This window comes from Etheostoma spectabile, chromosome 4, assembly GCF_008692095.1.
Source record: "Etheostoma spectabile isolate EspeVRDwgs_2016 chromosome 4, UIUC_Espe_1.0, whole genome shotgun sequence".
Taxonomy (NCBI): Eukaryota; Metazoa; Chordata; class Actinopteri; order Perciformes; family Percidae; genus Etheostoma; species Etheostoma spectabile.
Window position 1 is genome coordinate 6,000,375 of NC_045736.1, and position 19,383 is coordinate 6,019,757.

General features: G+C 41.7%; 1 protein-coding gene across 1 annotated transcript in view; it reads left to right on the forward strand.

Moving 5' to 3' along the window:
• LOC116688689 (constitutive coactivator of PPAR-gamma-like protein 1 homolog) overlaps positions 1-19,383 on the forward strand; it is a 29,432-nt gene that overhangs the window by 858 nt on the left and 9,191 nt on the right. The window contains exons 2-14 of the mRNA XM_032514877.1: positions 1,657-1,903; positions 1,985-2,067; positions 3,389-3,517; positions 3,738-3,828; positions 8,558-8,643; positions 8,718-8,908; positions 10,257-10,353; positions 10,434-10,601; positions 10,768-10,939; positions 12,979-13,228; positions 13,353-13,467; positions 14,440-14,649; positions 18,782-18,974. Coding sequence (XP_032370768.1) covers positions 1,657-1,903; positions 1,985-2,067; positions 3,389-3,517; positions 3,738-3,828; positions 8,558-8,643; positions 8,718-8,908; positions 10,257-10,353; positions 10,434-10,601; positions 10,768-10,939; positions 12,979-13,228; positions 13,353-13,467; positions 14,440-14,649; positions 18,782-18,974 — 2,032 coding nt within the window. The remainder of the gene's footprint in view (positions 1-1,656; positions 1,904-1,984; positions 2,068-3,388; positions 3,518-3,737; positions 3,829-8,557; positions 8,644-8,717; positions 8,909-10,256; positions 10,354-10,433; positions 10,602-10,767; positions 10,940-12,978; positions 13,229-13,352; positions 13,468-14,439; positions 14,650-18,781; positions 18,975-19,383) is intronic.

Below are 19,383 nucleotides of genomic sequence, written 5' to 3' on the forward strand. Positions count from 1 at the left end.
CAACCCATGATAAAAGCTGCTTAAATCGGCATTCAAATACCAGACAATACTTGGGAAGAGAGTCTTAGACATATAAATAAACGTTCCAATAATGTCAGACACTGCCTTATACTATATAATATATTGATAAGATATTGCACAGGCTTCTCTTTTCTAAGGTGAAAATACACAGCATCTACCAAAATTAATCGCCCAGGTGCGATAAATGTCAGACCTCAGAAGCAACCTTCTTTCACAGTTTTGTATCATGCCCCAAATAACTCCCTTCTGGACTCCTATCTATAAAAGCCTCTCAGAAATGATCAACACTCCATTAGAACCAGAGCCTTAACGGAACGTCTGAAACGTTAAGAAAACGTACCAAGTTCTAGCTACAATTCCTTTCCTACTGTCATCACAACAACAACAAAAACTGATATTGATGTCATGGAAAGGGACCATGGTTCCTACATGCAAGATGTGGTTCCAAGACTTGACCAGTACATCACATCTGGGAAGGATAAGATATGTAACACAATACATTAAAACTTGGCAGCCCTTGGTTTCTTACCTGTCCCAATGAGAGCTGTAAAATACATATATACACACTATTACTATTTCTCTTGAGCGAGTTAGATGAGTAGAGGTAGTGCATTAAGGAATGGGTAGGGTATGGGGGAATGAGCCTCTCGTATGCACTCTTACCTATTTTATTTTTTTAATCCTCATTTCTTTATTATTTTTTGGTGTTTAATTCTGTTTTGCCGTACCAAATATTTTATATATACAGAGTTATAGTTTACTTTTACCGTTGATAAAGTGCTGACTTTACCAACTTACAGTTACAACACAATTACAAACAATATTACTGATAATGCTGAAACGATAACCCAATTGACAGCATATTGCTATCATTTTAGTACTTTTCTTTTTAAAAGCCCCAATTTCACTGCTTCTACCTTGTCAATTCTAAAAATATAACATGGTGGTTTTCTAAGGAGGACTCTCTTTGGGCGGATTAAACAAAACAAGTCATTTGAAAACACCCCCTTTAGCTCTGATGAATTGTGATTGCCACCCTTTACTATTTACTGACATTTTATATACAAATGTCAGATCAATTGATATTGCAAATAATTAGTTACAGTCCCTGAATATTACCTATGCAAGAACACTACAAAGTACAGACATTCATATAGTTATCTTCAGTTAAAAAGCATGCTTCATATTCTGCATGCAGCATGCTTTGTTCACATCTTTGCACAGATACTGACCTTACTAAGTAGACTGGATAATGGGTCGATGCCTAATCCACAAACAGGTATCCATCCTCCATAAATACAAATGTATTTTATTTATTTATTTATATATTTCTGCAGTTAGTAACATTCATTGTGTCAGGGCATAAAAGTGATCCCACTGAGTTCCATGCAGTGTGCTATACACATTTATCTGATGTTTCATGATTTAACCCAACGTTTACAAAATATAATTGTGACGATGCAGTGACATGTTATGTGTTAAATCCTATATATGGTGTTGCTATTCCTATAATGCTGTTTTCAAGTTCTTTGGTCACATACTGTGATACCTGGTTTGTCTTGAACACTACGTCTATGTAGAGGGTAATGTTGAGCCTTAACCCTTTAAAGCCTAATTCTGCTGGCTCCTCCCAAGGTTGTCCAAAGCACCGAGGACCACCACCTGGAAGTGATAGCCTTATGCAGGGAGAATGGCTTCCACGGCCTGGTGGCCTACGACTCTGACTACGCTCTGTGCAACATCCCATACTACTTTAGCGCCCACGCCCTCAAACTGAGCCGCAACGGCAAAAGCCTCACCACCAGCCAGTACCTGATGCATGAAGTGGCTCGGCAGCTCCATCTCAACCCAAATCGTTTTGTCATTTTTGCGTCACTTTTAGGTAAGTGTGACACTTCTGTGCAGAATCTAAACGGAGGGGATAGTTTAAATGAGGCTGATGTGCATTTGTGTGTTTTTATAGGAAATCACATACTGCCTGATGAAGACTTGGCTGCCTTTCACTGGAGCTTACTTGGTCCACAGCATCCATTAGCATCTTTAAAGGTACAGATTTAAGTTATGTTTATGTCTTTTGTAATCCAATCTAATAGAAGTTTGCTGTGAGTTTTGTGTATGAATGACATAAGGGTCCACCAAATTATTGTTAGTTTTTTGAAAGTTAAAAAAAAAAGAAAAAAGTCTTGAATGACATATTATTAACAAATGTACATTTGTGGGACATAAACCCAAATGCTAAGCTTACTGGCCTAAAGGTAAGGTCGCCATCCACAGATCCAGTTCATCCTAAATATTCACTGGGCCACATGTTTAACATTAAAATCATTGAAATAGCTTAGTATTCTATGCATAAAAAATGTATGAATACAGGTTATTGTAGGCCAAGTTTAATATGCAACTTCATTTTATACAACATATATAGTTATATAAACATAGTCCCTGCTCCGTCTCTCTCTCAGTTCAGGGGTTTAAAAAATGTTGAAAATCTGAACTACGGGTCTAGTGTATAAGTAGTGGTTGTGCACACACTGTGTGGTGAATTGTGAAGAGGCCCCCTACTAACTGTTACACAGCAGAACAGCATGCTGGGTACAGTTCTCTCTCCGTTGCTCGCTTCAGTGCATGGAAGAAAGGATGAAGACAGTGAGAACGGAGATGTTGCGTTGTTGCGCGCTGAAACATGGCGACACAAAACTATGTCTGTTGTATTGCTCTGGACCCGAGGAAGTGCAGCCGATGGCCAATCACTGGCCCGTTTTAAATGGCCCCTGCTCTTGTATGGTTTAAAGCAGCGTTGTTAACATGTGATAATTGCTGGCTGAGAATTCTGACAAAACTGCTAGTCCGGCAACCAATTGATGTGAAACTGTTAAGGGGAAATGAGCCTCCTTTTATGTGGATGTACGATCACTGTGGATTATAAATGTAGTTGTTTGAATCAATTACTTCCTCAGTGCGTGCTGTATTGACTAAGAAAGCTGAGTTGCCTTGCTTGTGGAGCCCAGTTATGGGCACTGACATGTCATTTTGAAAGCCGATGTCTGCGTGATAGAGATCGGACGGTGGAGCCGCGGGGATGAATGTGTCATCATATATACCTATACTTATTTTGTTTGTGTGTGTGTGTGTGTGTGTGTGTGTGTGTGTGTGTGTGTGTGTGTGTGTGTGTGAGAAAGATGCTTTTCAAGTGTGATCCATGATTTGTGTTATATGTTTTTAATTTGTTGTTTTCTTTGATTTAACTCATGTAAAGTGTCTGAGTTCCTTAAAGTGCTCTATCGATATCATTTATTATTATTATCATGTGTTTGGAACAGGGTGTTACTGGACACCCTGACATAAAGACTGAGTGGTTGTGTGTTGTCAGGTGCGTGCCCACCAGCTTGTGCTGCCACCTTGTGATGTTGTAATCAAGGCTGTGGCCGACTACGTCTGCAACATCCCAGACATCGCAGACCTGGAGGCTGTTGCTAAGGACATCTTCAAACACTCACAGGTATGAAAACTGGAGCATTTGTATTTTTGTATTTTTATTGCCATAGTGATATGAACATGACAGACAGACAGACAGACAGACACTTCAAATATGAACTCAACACCTTTCTCCAGAATCAGAGAGTCCACCTTTAATTGACAAAGACCGAGATGTTTTCTTCTTCTGTGGTATGTTCTGACTGCTCTGTGTGTATTCATCCTATTTGATGTTTTTCTTTTAGACATGCACTGATGACAAGGTAATCCGCTTCAAGAAGGCAGTGGAATACTACTCAGTGGCCAGCCAGCCCTATCACTTCCCTCAACAGTCAGGTGGGTCTGTGCCTCAGGATCTGTCTGTTACTTTGGTTTTCATTGTCACATGTCCATTTAAAAAGTCTTTTTGAGCCCTATTCACACAGGACTAGGATTACCTTGGGACCTGTATTCATTTGTATAAAATTGCAAGAGCTGTGATCTTAATCCTGTGTGAATCTGCCATGTCTGTAATTTGTCAGGAATGAATTCTACCGGAATATTTTGCAAAACGCAGAGATGTGTGACAATATTAGTCCCGTGTGAATTGGCATCTCTGTGATTTGGGGTTGTATTGGCTGCAGTAGCTATTACAAATGAAAGTGTTGACAGAGCCATAGTCATATGTGGGGGAAAATGTCAGTAAGATAAGATACTTTAATATACAACAAGTAGATCCAACCAGACAATCTGATTGGTCAACTCGACATTTAGAACGTGCTCAAATCAGCATGACAGCACACCCAGAGACATTAGAGCACATCTGGTTCATCACTTAAAATATAACTCTGCCATTTCTCTGTCACCATTATGGAGTTGAATTAAAAACATTTGTATTCATGTTAGTAATGCAGGAACCACAGTGGAACACACAGCAGCTCTCCAAGCAGTATAGAAAGTGATTGATCGAATTAAACGACTGATTTGTTCCAACGCTGTTAATAGTGGAGCAGATAAGTGCCATTTTTTTGGGTTATCGATCACATGTAGATACAAGCACCAAAATTGGTACAATTACTCAGTGGGTTGTGCTCTTTCAAAAAAGCACATTAGCCATCGCAAAAAAACTTCATGTGAGCCGCTTTATTTTCCGCCATAACCAAATTATGTATATTTGAATTATATCTCTTGAACAAAACATTCAACTGCATAAAGGATGATGTCTACCCCTATGTTTTGAGGGTCAATGATTAAAATAATACCACACACAACATACACTCACCTAAAGGATTATTAGGAACACCTGTTCAATTTCTCATTAATGCAATTATCTAATCAACCAATCACATGGCAGTTGCTTCAATGTATTTAGGGGTGTGGTCCTGGTCAAGACAATCTCCTGAACTTCAAACTAAATGTCAGAGAGGGAATGAAAGGTGATTTAAGCAATTTTGAGCGTGGCATGGTTGTTGGTGCCAGACGGGCCGGTCTGAGTATTTCACAATCTGCTTAGTTACTGGGATTTTCACGAAACAGCCATTTCTAGGGTTTACAAAGAATGGTGTGAAAAGGGAAAAATATCCTGTATGCGGCAGTCCTGTGGGTGAAAATGCCTCGTTAATGCTAGAGGTCAGAGGAAAATGGTCCGACTGATTCAAGCTGATAGAAGAGCAACTTTGACTGAAATAACCACTCGTTACAACCGAGGTATGCAGCAAAGCATTTGTGAAGCCACAACACGCACAACCTTGAGGCGGATGGGCTACAACAGCAGAAGACCCCACCGGGTACCACTCATCTCCACTACAAATAGGAAAAACAGGCTACAATTTGCAAGAGCTCACCAAAATTGGACAGTTGAAGACTGGAAAAATGTTTCCTGGTCTGATGAGTCTTTATTTCTGTTGAGACATTCAGATGGTAGAGTCAGAATTTGGCGTAGACAGAATGAGAACATGGATCCATCATGCCTTGTTACCTCTGTGCAGGCTGGTGGTGGTGGTGTAATGGTGTGGGGGATGTTTTCTTGGCACACTTTAGGCCCCTTAGTGCCATTTGGGCATCGTTTAAATGCCACGGCCTACCTGAGCATTGTTTCTGACCATGTCCATGCCTTTATGGCCACCATGTACCCATCCTCTGATGGCTACTTCCAGCAGGATAATGCACCATGTCACAAAGCTCCAATCATTTCAAATTGGTTTCTTGAACATGACAATGAGTTCACTGTACTAAAATGGCCCCCACACTCACCAGATCTCAACCCAATAGAGCATCTTTGGGATGTGGTGGAACGGGAGCTTCGTGCTCTGGATGTTTATCCCACAAATCTCCATCAACTCCAAGATGCCATCCTATCAATATGGGCAAACATTTCTAAGAATGCTTTCAGCACCTTGTTGAATCAATGCCAGGTAGAATTAAGGCAGTTCTGAAGGCGAAGGGGGGTCAAACATAGTAATAGTATGGTGTTCCTAATAATCCTATAGGTGATTGTAAATGACGGCCTCTAGACAGCTGTGGTGGCCATTTTGGATTGAAGTTAACCTTGACAGGATTATCATGGACGTACAGGAACTAGCTATATCTGTTGCTGGAAACAGTAATTATTTTTAGCAGATATCTTAGTTGCAACAAGATTGAGCTAGCAAAGCAGTTTGTTGTTTATATGTGAGGTAGTAACTCAGTTTGGGAAGTCCCACCATTGCTACAAAGCAAACGTTAACTTAAATTAGCTGCTAACTAAACAGGGAGGGACTAGAAATCCTCTGTTGATTTTATTTTGAGAGCGAATTGCCCCACAGTATGAATACAGTGTGATTATAACTTTTATTTAGTTACCGTTGTTGTACAAGCAATAAATTACAAGGGTTTAGTCGTGCTAACAACAACGTTAAATCCAACCCTCTCCTGTGATCTTGCTTAATTAATCCAACACTGGGCAAATTCCTTTGTAACAGAAGGTCAATAGAAATATTTACATACAGTATGTCAGATAAACACAAATTTTATATATATATATATAGATAGATAGATAGATAGATAGATAGATAGATAGATAGATATAGGAAAAAATATACAAAGAGTATTATAAGAAATAGAAAAAATAGAATTAGTTATAGTAATAATAGAAGTATTTACACTATTCACACCCTTATATAGACAGACTGTATATATGCACAGACATACAGATGAGTATGGGGTGGATGAATAATTGCATATTGCACAGTTGGAGGTGACACAGTAAGTAGTACATTATGATGTTGCATTAAAGAGTCTGACCGCTGCTGGAATGAAGGACCTGCGATAGCACTGAGGGTGCAGCAGTCCGCTGCTGAAGGAGCTGCTCAGGGAGCTCACAGTCTCATGTAGGGGCTGAGAGGTGATTGATGCCAGCCTGGCTAACTTCCTCATCACCCCCTGATCCTAAATCAGATGAGGTCCCCTGGTAATAGTCCCATGTGAATAGGGCTTTACACGTCAAACACCGCTGCTAATTTAATTCAATTTTAGGTGGCTGCCTTGTTTGTGCACAAGTGCTGGAGGCCTCGTTAACCTTCTGAACAACAACTGTGAAAATGTGTCATGGGACAGAAATGTGTGTATATCACAATTTCAGTCAAACAGGAGATTTAGAACCACAGGTGTAAACGTAGCTATACGCAGATTGATGATGATCAGAATGTTGTGTTGAAGTGCTTTAAAAGCTTGAGTGTAGCTTCAGATGTTCAAAGAGAATCGTGCTCCTCTGAAGATCTTAACGGTGCCCAAGTATTTCATTACTTTGTGGCAATGTCAAGCCATTCTAGCATGGAATGAAAAGCCTACAGAAGACTCTGCTCCAATTGTGCCAGTTCTCATTAAAGGGCTATTTCACCGCTGGAAAGATTAATATGTATAAAATTGGGTCTATTACGTAGTAGAAATGTGATTTTTTCTTTTCTTTTTTTTTTTTAAAGAATGTAGTGCCTTCTAGCCCGAGAAAAGCCCAAAAATGTTTTTGGGGCTCAAGTGGATGAAAGACAACAACTCCCAAAATGCACTTGCTTTGCTTCTCTACGACGCCACTCCCAAGCCATGCCTACCTGTTACAGACTTAGACAGACAGTGAGGCAGTCAACTCAACCCTAGTGGTGTACACATTTAAAATTTTTTTTAATTTACATTATATCAAAACAACATACGGAACAGGCTACATTTAGTGCACACACATTATAGGCTCCGTAAAGTTCAGGTAATGCATTGGTAGCATTAGCGCATGGAGTGATGTAAACACGGCCGTGAATTTGCGTGGAATGTAGAATGGTCGGCATTTAACTGTCACAAAGTCCATCAGTGGTTAGCAGTATTGGACACAAGCACCACATTTCTGCACCAGTCCGTTTCCGTGGTAACACAGCCCACCTCCACAAGTCTTACCCGAGAGAGCAGTATCTGCTCTGAAGGTTAGCAGGCCTGTTAGCTGGATAGTGTGGTACACTGTTGTTCAGCCAGGCTTCAATAAAAACACAGCGGTCTCTGAACTGTCGTTTGGAGTTTCGTTGAAGTTGGCTGTAGTCCAGTTTGTTGTTTAATGATCACACAATTGCAAGCAGGATGGATGGGACAGGAGGCTGGCTAGCGTTAGCTTTCCACCTAGCTCAAACTCACTCACTCAACTTCACTCAGTCCGCGTTTCCGCTTCCATGCACACAGCCGTCGATGTCCCCTTACCCGGCTAATGGCATCGAGCGAGGCAGGAAGCTTTATTACAGATGGAATACTCAACACACTACGAGGGCTTCGCCTGCTACGGAGACCATTCAATGCCCAATTTCAATTCCTAAAGAGTAAATCTCATCAGTATAAGCATGCAGCATGCTTCTACCAAGATGTAATAATGTCTGTGATTGGATGTCTTAACGTTACATGCCGTAGAAAAATGCAGAATAATCTCTGCGTTACGCACGGAGACTGCTTACGTAGTAAGAGCTGTAAAATGCATAAAAACAATTGTGCCATGTAAGGCTTTTGTCCTGTTTGATAACTCCAGCTTTGTGCAGCAGGTCCAGTCTCTATGCTGAAATAGTGTGTGTTTGTTTTACAGTCGGACCAACACCAATAGGAGTGTCTACTGCAGTGCCGTTTCCAAAAGCGCTCCACATTCCACAGGTGCTGCCTGTAAAACAGGAGGTAAGACTGGAACGCTTACAGTAAAATGGCGCAGGTGTTTGAGCTTCATGAGAATGACTCATAACTGTGTTCAGGTCCAGCTCTCATACCCCGAACCTCTGGTGGAGTGCGGCCTGGAGAAGAGCAGCTTCAGCAACATTCCTCATGAGGCAAAGCACACGCCGCTGTATGAGAGGTCCTCTTCCATCAACCCCGAGCACACACAGGCTGCTCTCTGCAACGCCGCCTCCTTGGAGGATGAAGAGGACTCTGGCACAACTTCCAAGTGAGTTTAAATCTAAACTCTCTGCTACTGACTCCATTCATGTCAAAGATGTTATAGATCATCAGTCTGTCATTCATCGTCCTTCTGGTAGTCAGATCACCATCATTTCATTTGGGGCTGAAGGTCTCTTTAAAGGGGCTATATGTATCCTATCTTTCAGTCTGTGCTGATTCTAGCGGCCGCTAGTGTTTTTACCACACCTGCTGCGGTAAAGCTCTTTTCTTTTCGGTGCTGTATTGCCCACTGTAGATTACCAAGTTAGGGTTACCGGGAGGTCATATAGTGGAGATGAATGTTTTGCTCAGACAGAAAATCATTCATTTACAGTAAGAATACGTTCCAGATGCATTGCTGCATTTCAAGTGTCAGCCTACTTTGGATGTCTCGTGAGATAAACCAGGTATTGCTGTCACCGGGTCACAAGCCAAAGTATTAAGAGATTTTTGTAGCAACCAACATAGTAATAACTTAGATTAATATAGCCCATTTCATGATACCCACGGATGCTTTACACAAGTACAGGGGGACAAAAAGAAAAGAGTATGCAACATGGACTGAAAAGAAAAAAAACTAAATGGAAGGGGGACATCATTTAATGTGGGCTACTGTTATACAACCACCAAAAGCTGTTTTATGAATGAAATAGAAATATTACATATCTGAAGGTCAATTCGGTACATTTTTTAATTTACAATCTTGTAATTGTCTCCATGTGTTGAAAGCCCGGCCGAATGTGATTCATGTCATCGCCTGTTGTCTGTTACTTTCCCTTTTATCTTTTAGTTGTTCTTTGTTTCATTCCCTTCTTTCCTGTGATGGCCCTGCCCAAGTATCCGCCATAACTACAGCTTGTAAAATAATATGAAATACATACTGCAAATCTCCTGCTACCTTTTATCTGGCTGGATACTAACACAGGTATTCTGGTGTAACATAGAAATCTGTGACCCGTCAGAATGTGTAACTGTAGCGCCGTCTACCTGCCAAAAATCATTCTGTGACTGCGCGGGAAAAATCAGACCAATGCAAAGGCATTACTAAAACTTCATAAAAATAGCGTTCGTCTCATTTGCTGACCTCTTGATGATGAAAAACGTTTCAGATACATTTAAAAGCTACATATAGTTACTTTAACGTCACAATAATAATTGGATGTGTTTTGTGATGCTGTCCGTCTTTGTCTTACTGGATTGGACTATTCGTTTTCCTGTATGAACACATCACGTTGTGTTGTATTTATGTGTTGTATTTATGTGTTGTATTTGTTGCCAGCCAGAGATGATCACTGGTTTTACCTGTATGTATTGTTATTATTAGTACTTGTATCTATGTATTTCTGTTTGTCTAGTCATGTGAGTGAGCATCAGGGAGGATCATGGGAGAAAAACGGACATACTCCACATTCTGAAAACACACCAGAGGAAGACCTAGGGGACCAAACAAAAGTGAGTCAGACATCAGGAACACTGATCAAAAATGTCAGCAGGTAGGTAAAGTTTTGGTCCTGTGTCCCGTCTGTCCTCAGGCTGAGCTGTGTGGGAGCATCCCTTGCCTGCTCTCCATGCCCACCAGGAAGCACATGGACATCACCATCCCCCCGCTGCCAGCCGTGGCCCCCGAGGTCCTGCGGGTGGCCGAGCACAGACACAAGAAGGGCCTAATGTACCCGTACATCTACCATGCTCTCACCAAGGTGGGGGGGTCGCTCATTTCCACATTCTGATCCTTTTTGACAGTCACAACCTTTTTATTATCTGTGTTCATGTCCAGTCATAGTGATGCTCGGCATTCACGGACATCTTATTTGTGAGTGGAGTTGTGGCCTAGCGCAACATTTAGGGAAAACTGTGTCTTTGCAGGGCGAGATAAAGCTGTCTGTCACTATTGAAGATGAAGCCAACAAAGAGCTGCCTGCAGCAGTGCAACTGTTTCGGCCAATCCGACAATACGTTTACGGCGTGCTCTTCAGCCTGTCAGAGGCCAGGAAGAAGGCTGAGAGACTCGCCATGAGGAAGAACTGCCTCCCTGAACGTGAGTCCGGTGGTCGGAAAGCTCTTTTGTAGCGCTGTATCACATCCTGTCCCAAGGTCTCTGACCCCAACTGATTATTGGTCCTGCTTTAGTTGTATCAACTTTTCTTAAATTAGGAAATCAGTTCAAAATAACGGGGGCCTTAAAAAGTCTAAAATTTAAAAATCTAAATTTTAGCCCTTAAAAAGTCCTAAATTTGCTGAAGTATTGTGTCCTAGGTCTCGATTAAATCATTTTAAACAAGTCTTAATTTTTGTTCGTCCATGTAACTACCTCTAATGTCATTTTTTTTTTTTAAAGTATTCTGTGGTGTTGTAGCTCTTTCTTTGGCTAGTGCAAATATAATTCGTTGTAATACGACAATGAGACCAACATGTAACTTATGTGGCAGCCAATCAGCTTTCGTGTTATTGGTGCGAGTCTTTGTCGGATTGTACCACTTCTTAAATTGCTGTCAAATTTCATTCATAAAGGTCTTAAATGGGTCTTAAAAAGTCTCCCATTTGTCTTAGTGAAACCTGTAGAACCCTTGAAATAAGCAAGTAAGGTAGAGTTAGGGAGAAATGGGATTACTGACCTTCTCCATGTGTGTTCCTACAGTACATGTAAACACACCCAGCAGGAAGAACACGGCAAGTCTGGTCTGGCTCTCATACAGAAATCCTGTGGTTGTTGGTTCATTCATTATTATTATGGAGGGCAGAGATACGCAGTATCTACTGTAAGACATTACAGACATTACATTTCCCACCTGTAAGTGGACATAAGTATCTTACATGATACAATATCATTGATATTATACATTACCTGTACAAAGCTAATACACATTAGACATGACTGGCTGGAGCTGGCTAAGTCCAACCATTATTCTGTTACTGACATTATGTGTATGATATACTGTATTTATTGTTTAAGATCACATGGCTTTCACAGTTTACTTACGGCCTAATGCCAATGTCTTATTGGTTAAAATATCATGAGATTTGACTTATTAATTATTGCATAAGATTTCTTCATAAGATTTCCTGACCTAGACTATTTATCTACAGTGTACACACATCTATACATATAAAGTAGGGCTGCAACTAAGAATTATTTTCATGACTGATTATTTTCTCCATTATTTGAATCATCGTTTTGGCAATAAACGCTACAAAATACTGAAAAATGTCTATTATCAATGATGTATTCAAATGTTTTGTTTTATTTAACCCTAAGATATTCAGTTTACAGTGATATAAGCAGCATATCCAGATGTTTGTAAATAGGGCTGGCTTTTCCAATCAAAATCGACCTTCATTTGAACGATCCCTGATTGATTCATAAAATCTTGAAATCAATCTTTTAATCCTTAGAGAGATCTTGGTCAACGTTACTGTCTTAAAGATGCCCCTGTTTGAAAGCTAGGGGGGAGACATTCAGTTCATATACATCATCCTGGATGTTGATGGGTGCGCCGTCTGCCCATCCTCTGAGGTCCGCAACCTTGGTGTAATCCTGGACTCTACCCTCTCTTTCCATACTCACATCAAATCCATCACCAAGTCTGCCTTTTTTCATCTCAAAAACATCTCCAGACTCCAGCCATCACTCTCTGACTTCATGGCCGAAAACCTTCATTCATGCTTTCATAACCTCCCGTTTGGACTACTGCAATGCAGTCCTGTGTGGCGTCCCCAGCAAAACCCTAGACAGGCTCCAGTATGTCCAAAACTCTGCCGCCAAAAAACCCACGCCCAGACCTGAAATCACCCCACCCTCATCCACCTTCATAGGCTCCCAATTAAGTCTCTCAACTCAGTCATCATGAATTCCTTGTCAAATTATTTTCCATTTCATTTTATGTTCAACTAATTGACATTGTTGCAGCTCTCCTGTTGTGCATTTCAAATGTTACCTCGGTTTAATACTTCCAACACTGTGCAGCTGAGAGTAGTTCTTCTTTCTAAACATTAAGTGGAGGAGGCTTTTAGTCCGAGGTTAACAGATCCTGGGACGCTTAACCCAAACCCTGATCTCTTTCGAATGTTGTCCCCCAGATACACATGTCATGGTCAAAGAGTGGGCCGCCTACAAAGGCAAGACTCCCCACACTCCAGAGCTGGTGGAGGCTTTGCCCTTCAGGGAGTGGACCTGTCCCAACCTGAAGAAGCTGTGGCTGGGGAAGGCCGCGGAGGACAAGAACCGCCGGATGAGAGCCTTCCTGGCCTGCATGTGCTCGGACACTCCGGCCATGCTGGACCCTGGCAGCGTCCCCACACCCCTCCTGGTGCTCTGCTGTGTGCTGCGGTGAGTACTGCTCTCTGTTTAGACCACACGTTCACCGGGAAGTCAATTGAAAAGGGAGTGAGGATATTTAATGCAGACCGTTTTGGTATGTGTAACACTTTTGACCTTCTGTGTTTTGCTTCAGGTTTATGTTACATTGGCCAGGAGTAAGAATTTTGCGTCGTAATGAACTTGACGCTTTCCTAGCCCAAGCACTTTCTCCTAAACTTTATGAGCCTGACCAGCTGCAGGAACTGAAGGTGATTGTGTAGTGTTTGTTACATGAGGAGTGTCTGAGAACCACACACAGGGCATCCATGTCCAGGCCGCAATCTGCCATCCTGTCAGTCGCTCACTTGGTCTGTACGTATCTAACGGCTCTAAATGTTGCTTTGATTGACTCCTGTTAGTTTGTTGTTCTGTAGACACTCCTCTTATTCTGCAGACTTAACAACATGCTCGTACAAAGAGCCTGCTGTTTCTAAAGCCGTAGCTTTTGCACTAAAAGATGTATTTTTGTCGAGCTTTGAGTGATCTGAGGGGTTCTCCTGTCATGTGTGGATGGTTTTTATCAACCCCATCTCAGACCGAGCTCTGTTCTCATTTGGCCTTTGTTAATGTAAACCATCCACACAAGCTGTACGCTAGGGTCCTTGTGGTCTGTCAGTGTGTATCTCTGTCTGCTCTTTGCTGTGCCACAACATCCAGGTTGTGTCTGCTGGCTCTTTGTTTCGGCTGGATTAGGTTGTGTACTGCTGTATTTTGGCAGCTGGGAGTGAATGGGCGGCTTTCGCTTGCTCTTTGCTTTGCTTTGCACTGCCTTAATCTGAATGCTCAGTGGGGCTGTGGAGGGACATACCAGGGCTGCACAATATGAGAAAAATATGCAACAATGTTTTTAAATATCGCTATGTCTGTCATAAATAAACATTCTGCTAAAATACAAAAGACAGCTTGTTGAATTGAAATCAAATAACATTCTTTTATTGAACGAATTGAACATTGAATTGAATATAAAGCAGTAATAAAAAAGAATGACAGTTAAATTTTAAAGTGCAGTTTTCTGCTGATATTTTCTTTCAGTTAACACGACAAATCCCTGGTCTCTTTCCCAGAGATTTCTCTTTCAGTTGATAAAAAAAAAAAGATATATTGTGCAGCCCTAGAACATACTCTCCTTTTTTCTTTTCTCATCCGGACATTTTTAAAGTCTGGGTGTTTCTCTTCCACAGATGGACAACCTGGACCCTCGCGGAGTCCAGCTGGCTGCTCTGTTCATGAGCGGCGTGGACATGGCTCTGTTTGCCAACGACGCGTGTGGGCAGCCGATCCCCTGGGAGCACTGCTGTCCCTGGATGTACTTTGACGGAAAGCTGCTTCAGAGTAAACTCATCAGGGCCAGCAGGGAGAAGGCCCGGCTCATTGACCTCTGTGATGGTCAGGTAGCTCAGTCCACACCATCCACAAGTCCGCAAAACACACTGCTACTACTAAGACCTTAGTTAAAGCTTTGGAGCGTAACTGTTTTGATATTAATAAACGTCTGTTACATCCAAGCCATTGCCAAATGAGTTGATACAAATTTAATTAAGTCTATCAGCTCCACACAACTTAGAATCAGAATCCGCTTTATTTGCCAGGTATGAGGACACATACGAGGAATTTTTCATTGAAGCATCGTTACTCTCAATGTGCTTACACATACAAAAACAACCAAAACAAAAATATCCACACTAATATATACACACTATATACATACTCTAAACAGAAACAATATAGAGGCATGAGTGCAATGAAGAGTTCAATAAAAAATATTTAAATGTGGAGCATAGTGCAAAGGATCATTATCATTATTAAGGATCAAGTTATTATATTACAATATGAACAGTATGAACATTATGAACAGTTCTGAAATAGGAAATGAGAATGATGAATAAATAACAAATAATAAGCGAGAAGGGGAAGGATGAGTAAATAGTAAATAAGTGAGATATGAGAATGATGAAAAATAAGTGGAATAATAAGTGGTAAACAGGTGCTGTAGAGACAGTGTTACTGGGTTATCGACCAGAATTGAACCTGACACTCTCTGGATTGAACTCTCTCTGGATCTTTCAGTATGACTGTGTTCAGAAGATTGTGGCGTCCATCAACTTTCTCTCTCTCCATCAGTTCTGTGTCCGTATGCGTCCCAGCCCTTTTTCTTTTGTTTCGTTTAGGTTTTTGGTCTTGTTTGTTATCTTCTGGCTTCCTGATGCGTTCACAACCCGCTTTACATTTCTCAGCGCTGGGAGACATTGCCACTATGTTAACGACAGTGTGCTGTAGCAGTGCAGTAGTTTAATTTATGGGCAACATTTTGAAAAGCTCTGATGCATAAGTTATATACAGGCTATGGAGTTATTAACAGTATTTACATTCTTAATAAATAATCACAAAATATATAATCTATAAATATAAAAAAGGAAACCTGGTCCACCTACACAAGGCAACACATTGCCACTGAGGGTTAAGACAGGAAGTTAAATAACTCTGAGTCTTCCTTGGTACTGAAAGCATAAGGTCAATAGTCTCAAAGCGATAAGTCGTACAAATGTAGATGGGGGGGGGCAGACTTTCAGGCGTTCATGGTGTTACACTCAGTTGTTCACATGAAACGTGACAGAAGTAGTTGTTACAATAGTAGTTGACAGTAACAATGGGGTTTTGCTAAATTGCCTGCATATTGTCTGATTTATGCCTATGTGTTCAAACTTCCAAATGCAACCAATAACTTATTAGACTTTGAAATATGTCTAATTTGTTACCGTAAGCCCCCCTCTCCCTGCCCCCTTCACAAGCACTCCCAAGAAAGTGAATGAAGAAGACAGGCTGTCTAACACAAATCTGGTCTTGGTCTTGACTCGGTCTCGTCCTGCCTTGGTCTTGGTCTTGACTCAATCTCGTCCTGCCTTGGTCTTGGTCTTGACTCAGTCTCGTCCTGCCTTGGTCTTGACTTGGTTTCGTCCTGCCTTGGTCTTGGTTTGACTCAGTCTGGCCCTGCCTTGGTCTTGACTCAGTCTTGCCCTGCCTTGGTCTTGACTTGACCTCGTCCTGCCTTGGTCTTGGTCTTGACTCAACCTCGTCCTGCCTTGGTCTTGGTCTTGACTCAGCTTCATCCTACCTTGGTCTTGGTCTTGACTCGGTCTCGTCCTGTCTTGGTCTTGACTCGGTCTTGCCCTGCCTTGGTCTTGACTTGACCTCGTCCTGCCTTGATCTTGGTCTTGACTCGGTCTCATCCTGCCTTGGTCTTGGTCTTTACTCAACCTCATCCTGCCTTGGTCTTGTTCTTGACTTGGTCTCGCCCTGTCTTGGTCTTGGTCTTTACTCAATCTCGTCCTGCCTTGGTCTTGGTCTTGACCCGGTCTCGCCCTGCCTTGGTTTTGACTCAGTCTCGTACTGCCTTGTTCTTGACTCAACCTTGCTCTGCCTTGGTCTTGGCCTTGACTCGGTCTCGCACTGTCTTGGTCTTGACTCGGTCTCATCCTACCTTGGTCTTGATTCAACCTAGTCCTGCCTTGGTCTTGGTCTTGACTCGGTCTCGCCCTGCCTTGGTCTTGGTCTTGACTCTGTCTCGTCCTGCCTTGGTCTTGGTCTTGACTCGTCTTAACTCAGTCTCGTCTTGACTCTGTTTCGTCCTGCCTTGGCCTTTACTCTGGTCTTGGTAAAGACTTGGTCTCAGTTTAGGTGGTCTCGACTACAACACTGGTAGTTGAGCCATACATCAAAGACGCCGTTAGACGATCCAACAGGTATTTTGTCTGACTCAGACTGAGGCCTGAATATCTGTGTTCACACTGATCATAATTACCTTATGCTGCCCAAACTCAAATATAATTGTATTTGTTCTTCTGTTGAGCATTATGTTATTGCTAGTTGGTGCTCTAAACAATAACTGTAATTTGGGAACATTTAGCATTCATTGTGGACAATCGGATGCTTTTACAGTACATGGAGTCTCCTCAGAGTTAGATCATATTTTTTGGTTGTAGCTGACCTGGAGTGGGTATACGTACCTCCAGTTAGCGCCTGTAGAAACTCTAATTCATCCAGCTCAAACCCCAACACCGGGGTTCTGGTACATGAGGTCTGATCCAGGACCACCCCCGACTATCCGTCGGATCAGAAAACGTCCTGTTACTGCCGTCAACTCTCCCACTGTGACCCTGGTGCTCACCAAATCTGAGTTCCATCTGCGTAGTTGAACCTCCGTCCACAGAGGCGGAGGGGCCGCAGGGTGCTAGCTAACGTTAGCTCTGGATAAACAGAGAAGACAGCAGAGCGGGGTAAGGAGGGTCATTGTGTGCAGCTCTACAATACCATTTTACTCATTTCAGATAGTAGAATTAACAGAAAATCCGAATGTTGATATTGATATTCTGGCAGGTCACCACAAATAAATCAATCAATGCATGGGAAACACTCCATCAGTGACTAGGAGGGCAAAATACAATTAAAGCCTGCAATGACTTTGCACTTTGCTTCTCTCTACACCGTGTGTTGGTGTCATTAAATATTGTTACAATATACTTCATATTTATATATTATATTTTCTATTCATCAGGAGAAACACAGAATCCACATGAGCTTTTATATTTGATTTATACACCGATTTTATTTAACCACTTCATCACTTCTGTCATTCCTTTAGTCTTTCCTCACGTTATTATTATGATTATTATTATTATTGTTAGTAGTACTAGTATTACATAGATTCTGTCGACGTGTGCTTTTTTTAATGCTGATCAGTGGGTGTCACGCAGCCAGCAGCTCACAGCTCTGAAACCGTCAGCGCTTATTTCCTAATAGGCCTTATTTGGGGATCTAAATGGTTACTTTATCACCAAGACAAATGTTAAAATGTATAAACAGCTTTTTTAAGTTAAGGATGATAAGGCTGGCGACGCTAAGCAAAGTTATCTTAATTCTCTCTTAAACAAAATAAAGATTACAGGATGACCGAAGAGCCCTAGTTCAGACAAACCCTAAGGTTAATATTACAGTTTTAGTTTACACACAGAAATATTTAACACTGCAATATGTAATTTATTCTATTCATTTAGTCCTTCCTAAATAAAGGTGTCAAAGGTTTACAGTATATTTGGTTAATCTATTATTCATATTTAACATTGGAAAGATAAAACTTCTGAAATATGAGGATATATCAGTCATACTGCATTATCAATGTCCTACTGCAGTATCAATCATACTACAGTATCTGTCATACTGCATTATCAATGTCATACTGCAGTATCAATCATACTACAGTATCTGTCATACTGCATTATCAATGTCATACTGCAGTATCAATCATACTACAGTATCAGTCATATTACAGTATCAATCATACTGCATTATCAATCATACTACAGTATCAATCATACTGCATTATCAATCATACTACAGTATCAACCAAACTACAGTACCAATCAGAAGTGTTGTGTGTGTGTGTGTGTGTGTGTGTGTGTGTGTGTGTGTGTGTGTGTGTTGATGAACACAGTGATGTGTGTGTCACACTAGTCTCTCTCTGTTCAGGCTGAGCTGGTGGCCAAGGTGGAGATGATGCGTCGGAGCATCCTGGAAGGTCTCAACTTCACTCGGCCAACCCATCTTCCTCCGTTTCCCCCAGCTCCACCTCCTCACGGGATGTCTTTCTACCCCCTGACTGGCTCATTCTACCCCCCACCCCCTATGATGCCTCCTCCTGGGCGAGGCAGAGGGATGCCTGGTGAGTACGGTCACCAACGGTTCCAACGATTCATGCATTTTCCATTCAGTTAGTTTCTAACATCCCTCCCTAAACCCTTGCGAAAGATTTAGTATTTTTGTTCCGTGTGCTGTGACCTAGACCAGGTATTAGGGGTGGGAGTCACCAGAGGCCTAGTCTCGCTTTGCCAGACCTTCCTCCTCAGTGCTGCGGAGGAGGGTCTAGCTAGTCCACACTGCATTCCTGGATGGGAGAAAAACGTGCTCTGGTCTATTGGTATTTCTTTAAACCAATCCCAATCCTCTTGGGTGGGGCTAAGCTCCGGACTGAGCCACAGTGCCTCTGCTAAATAGTCTCAGGAAGGAACTTGTTTTGGTGGAACATGTGCGTTAGGGCTGCACAATTATAGCCAAAATGATAATCACGATTA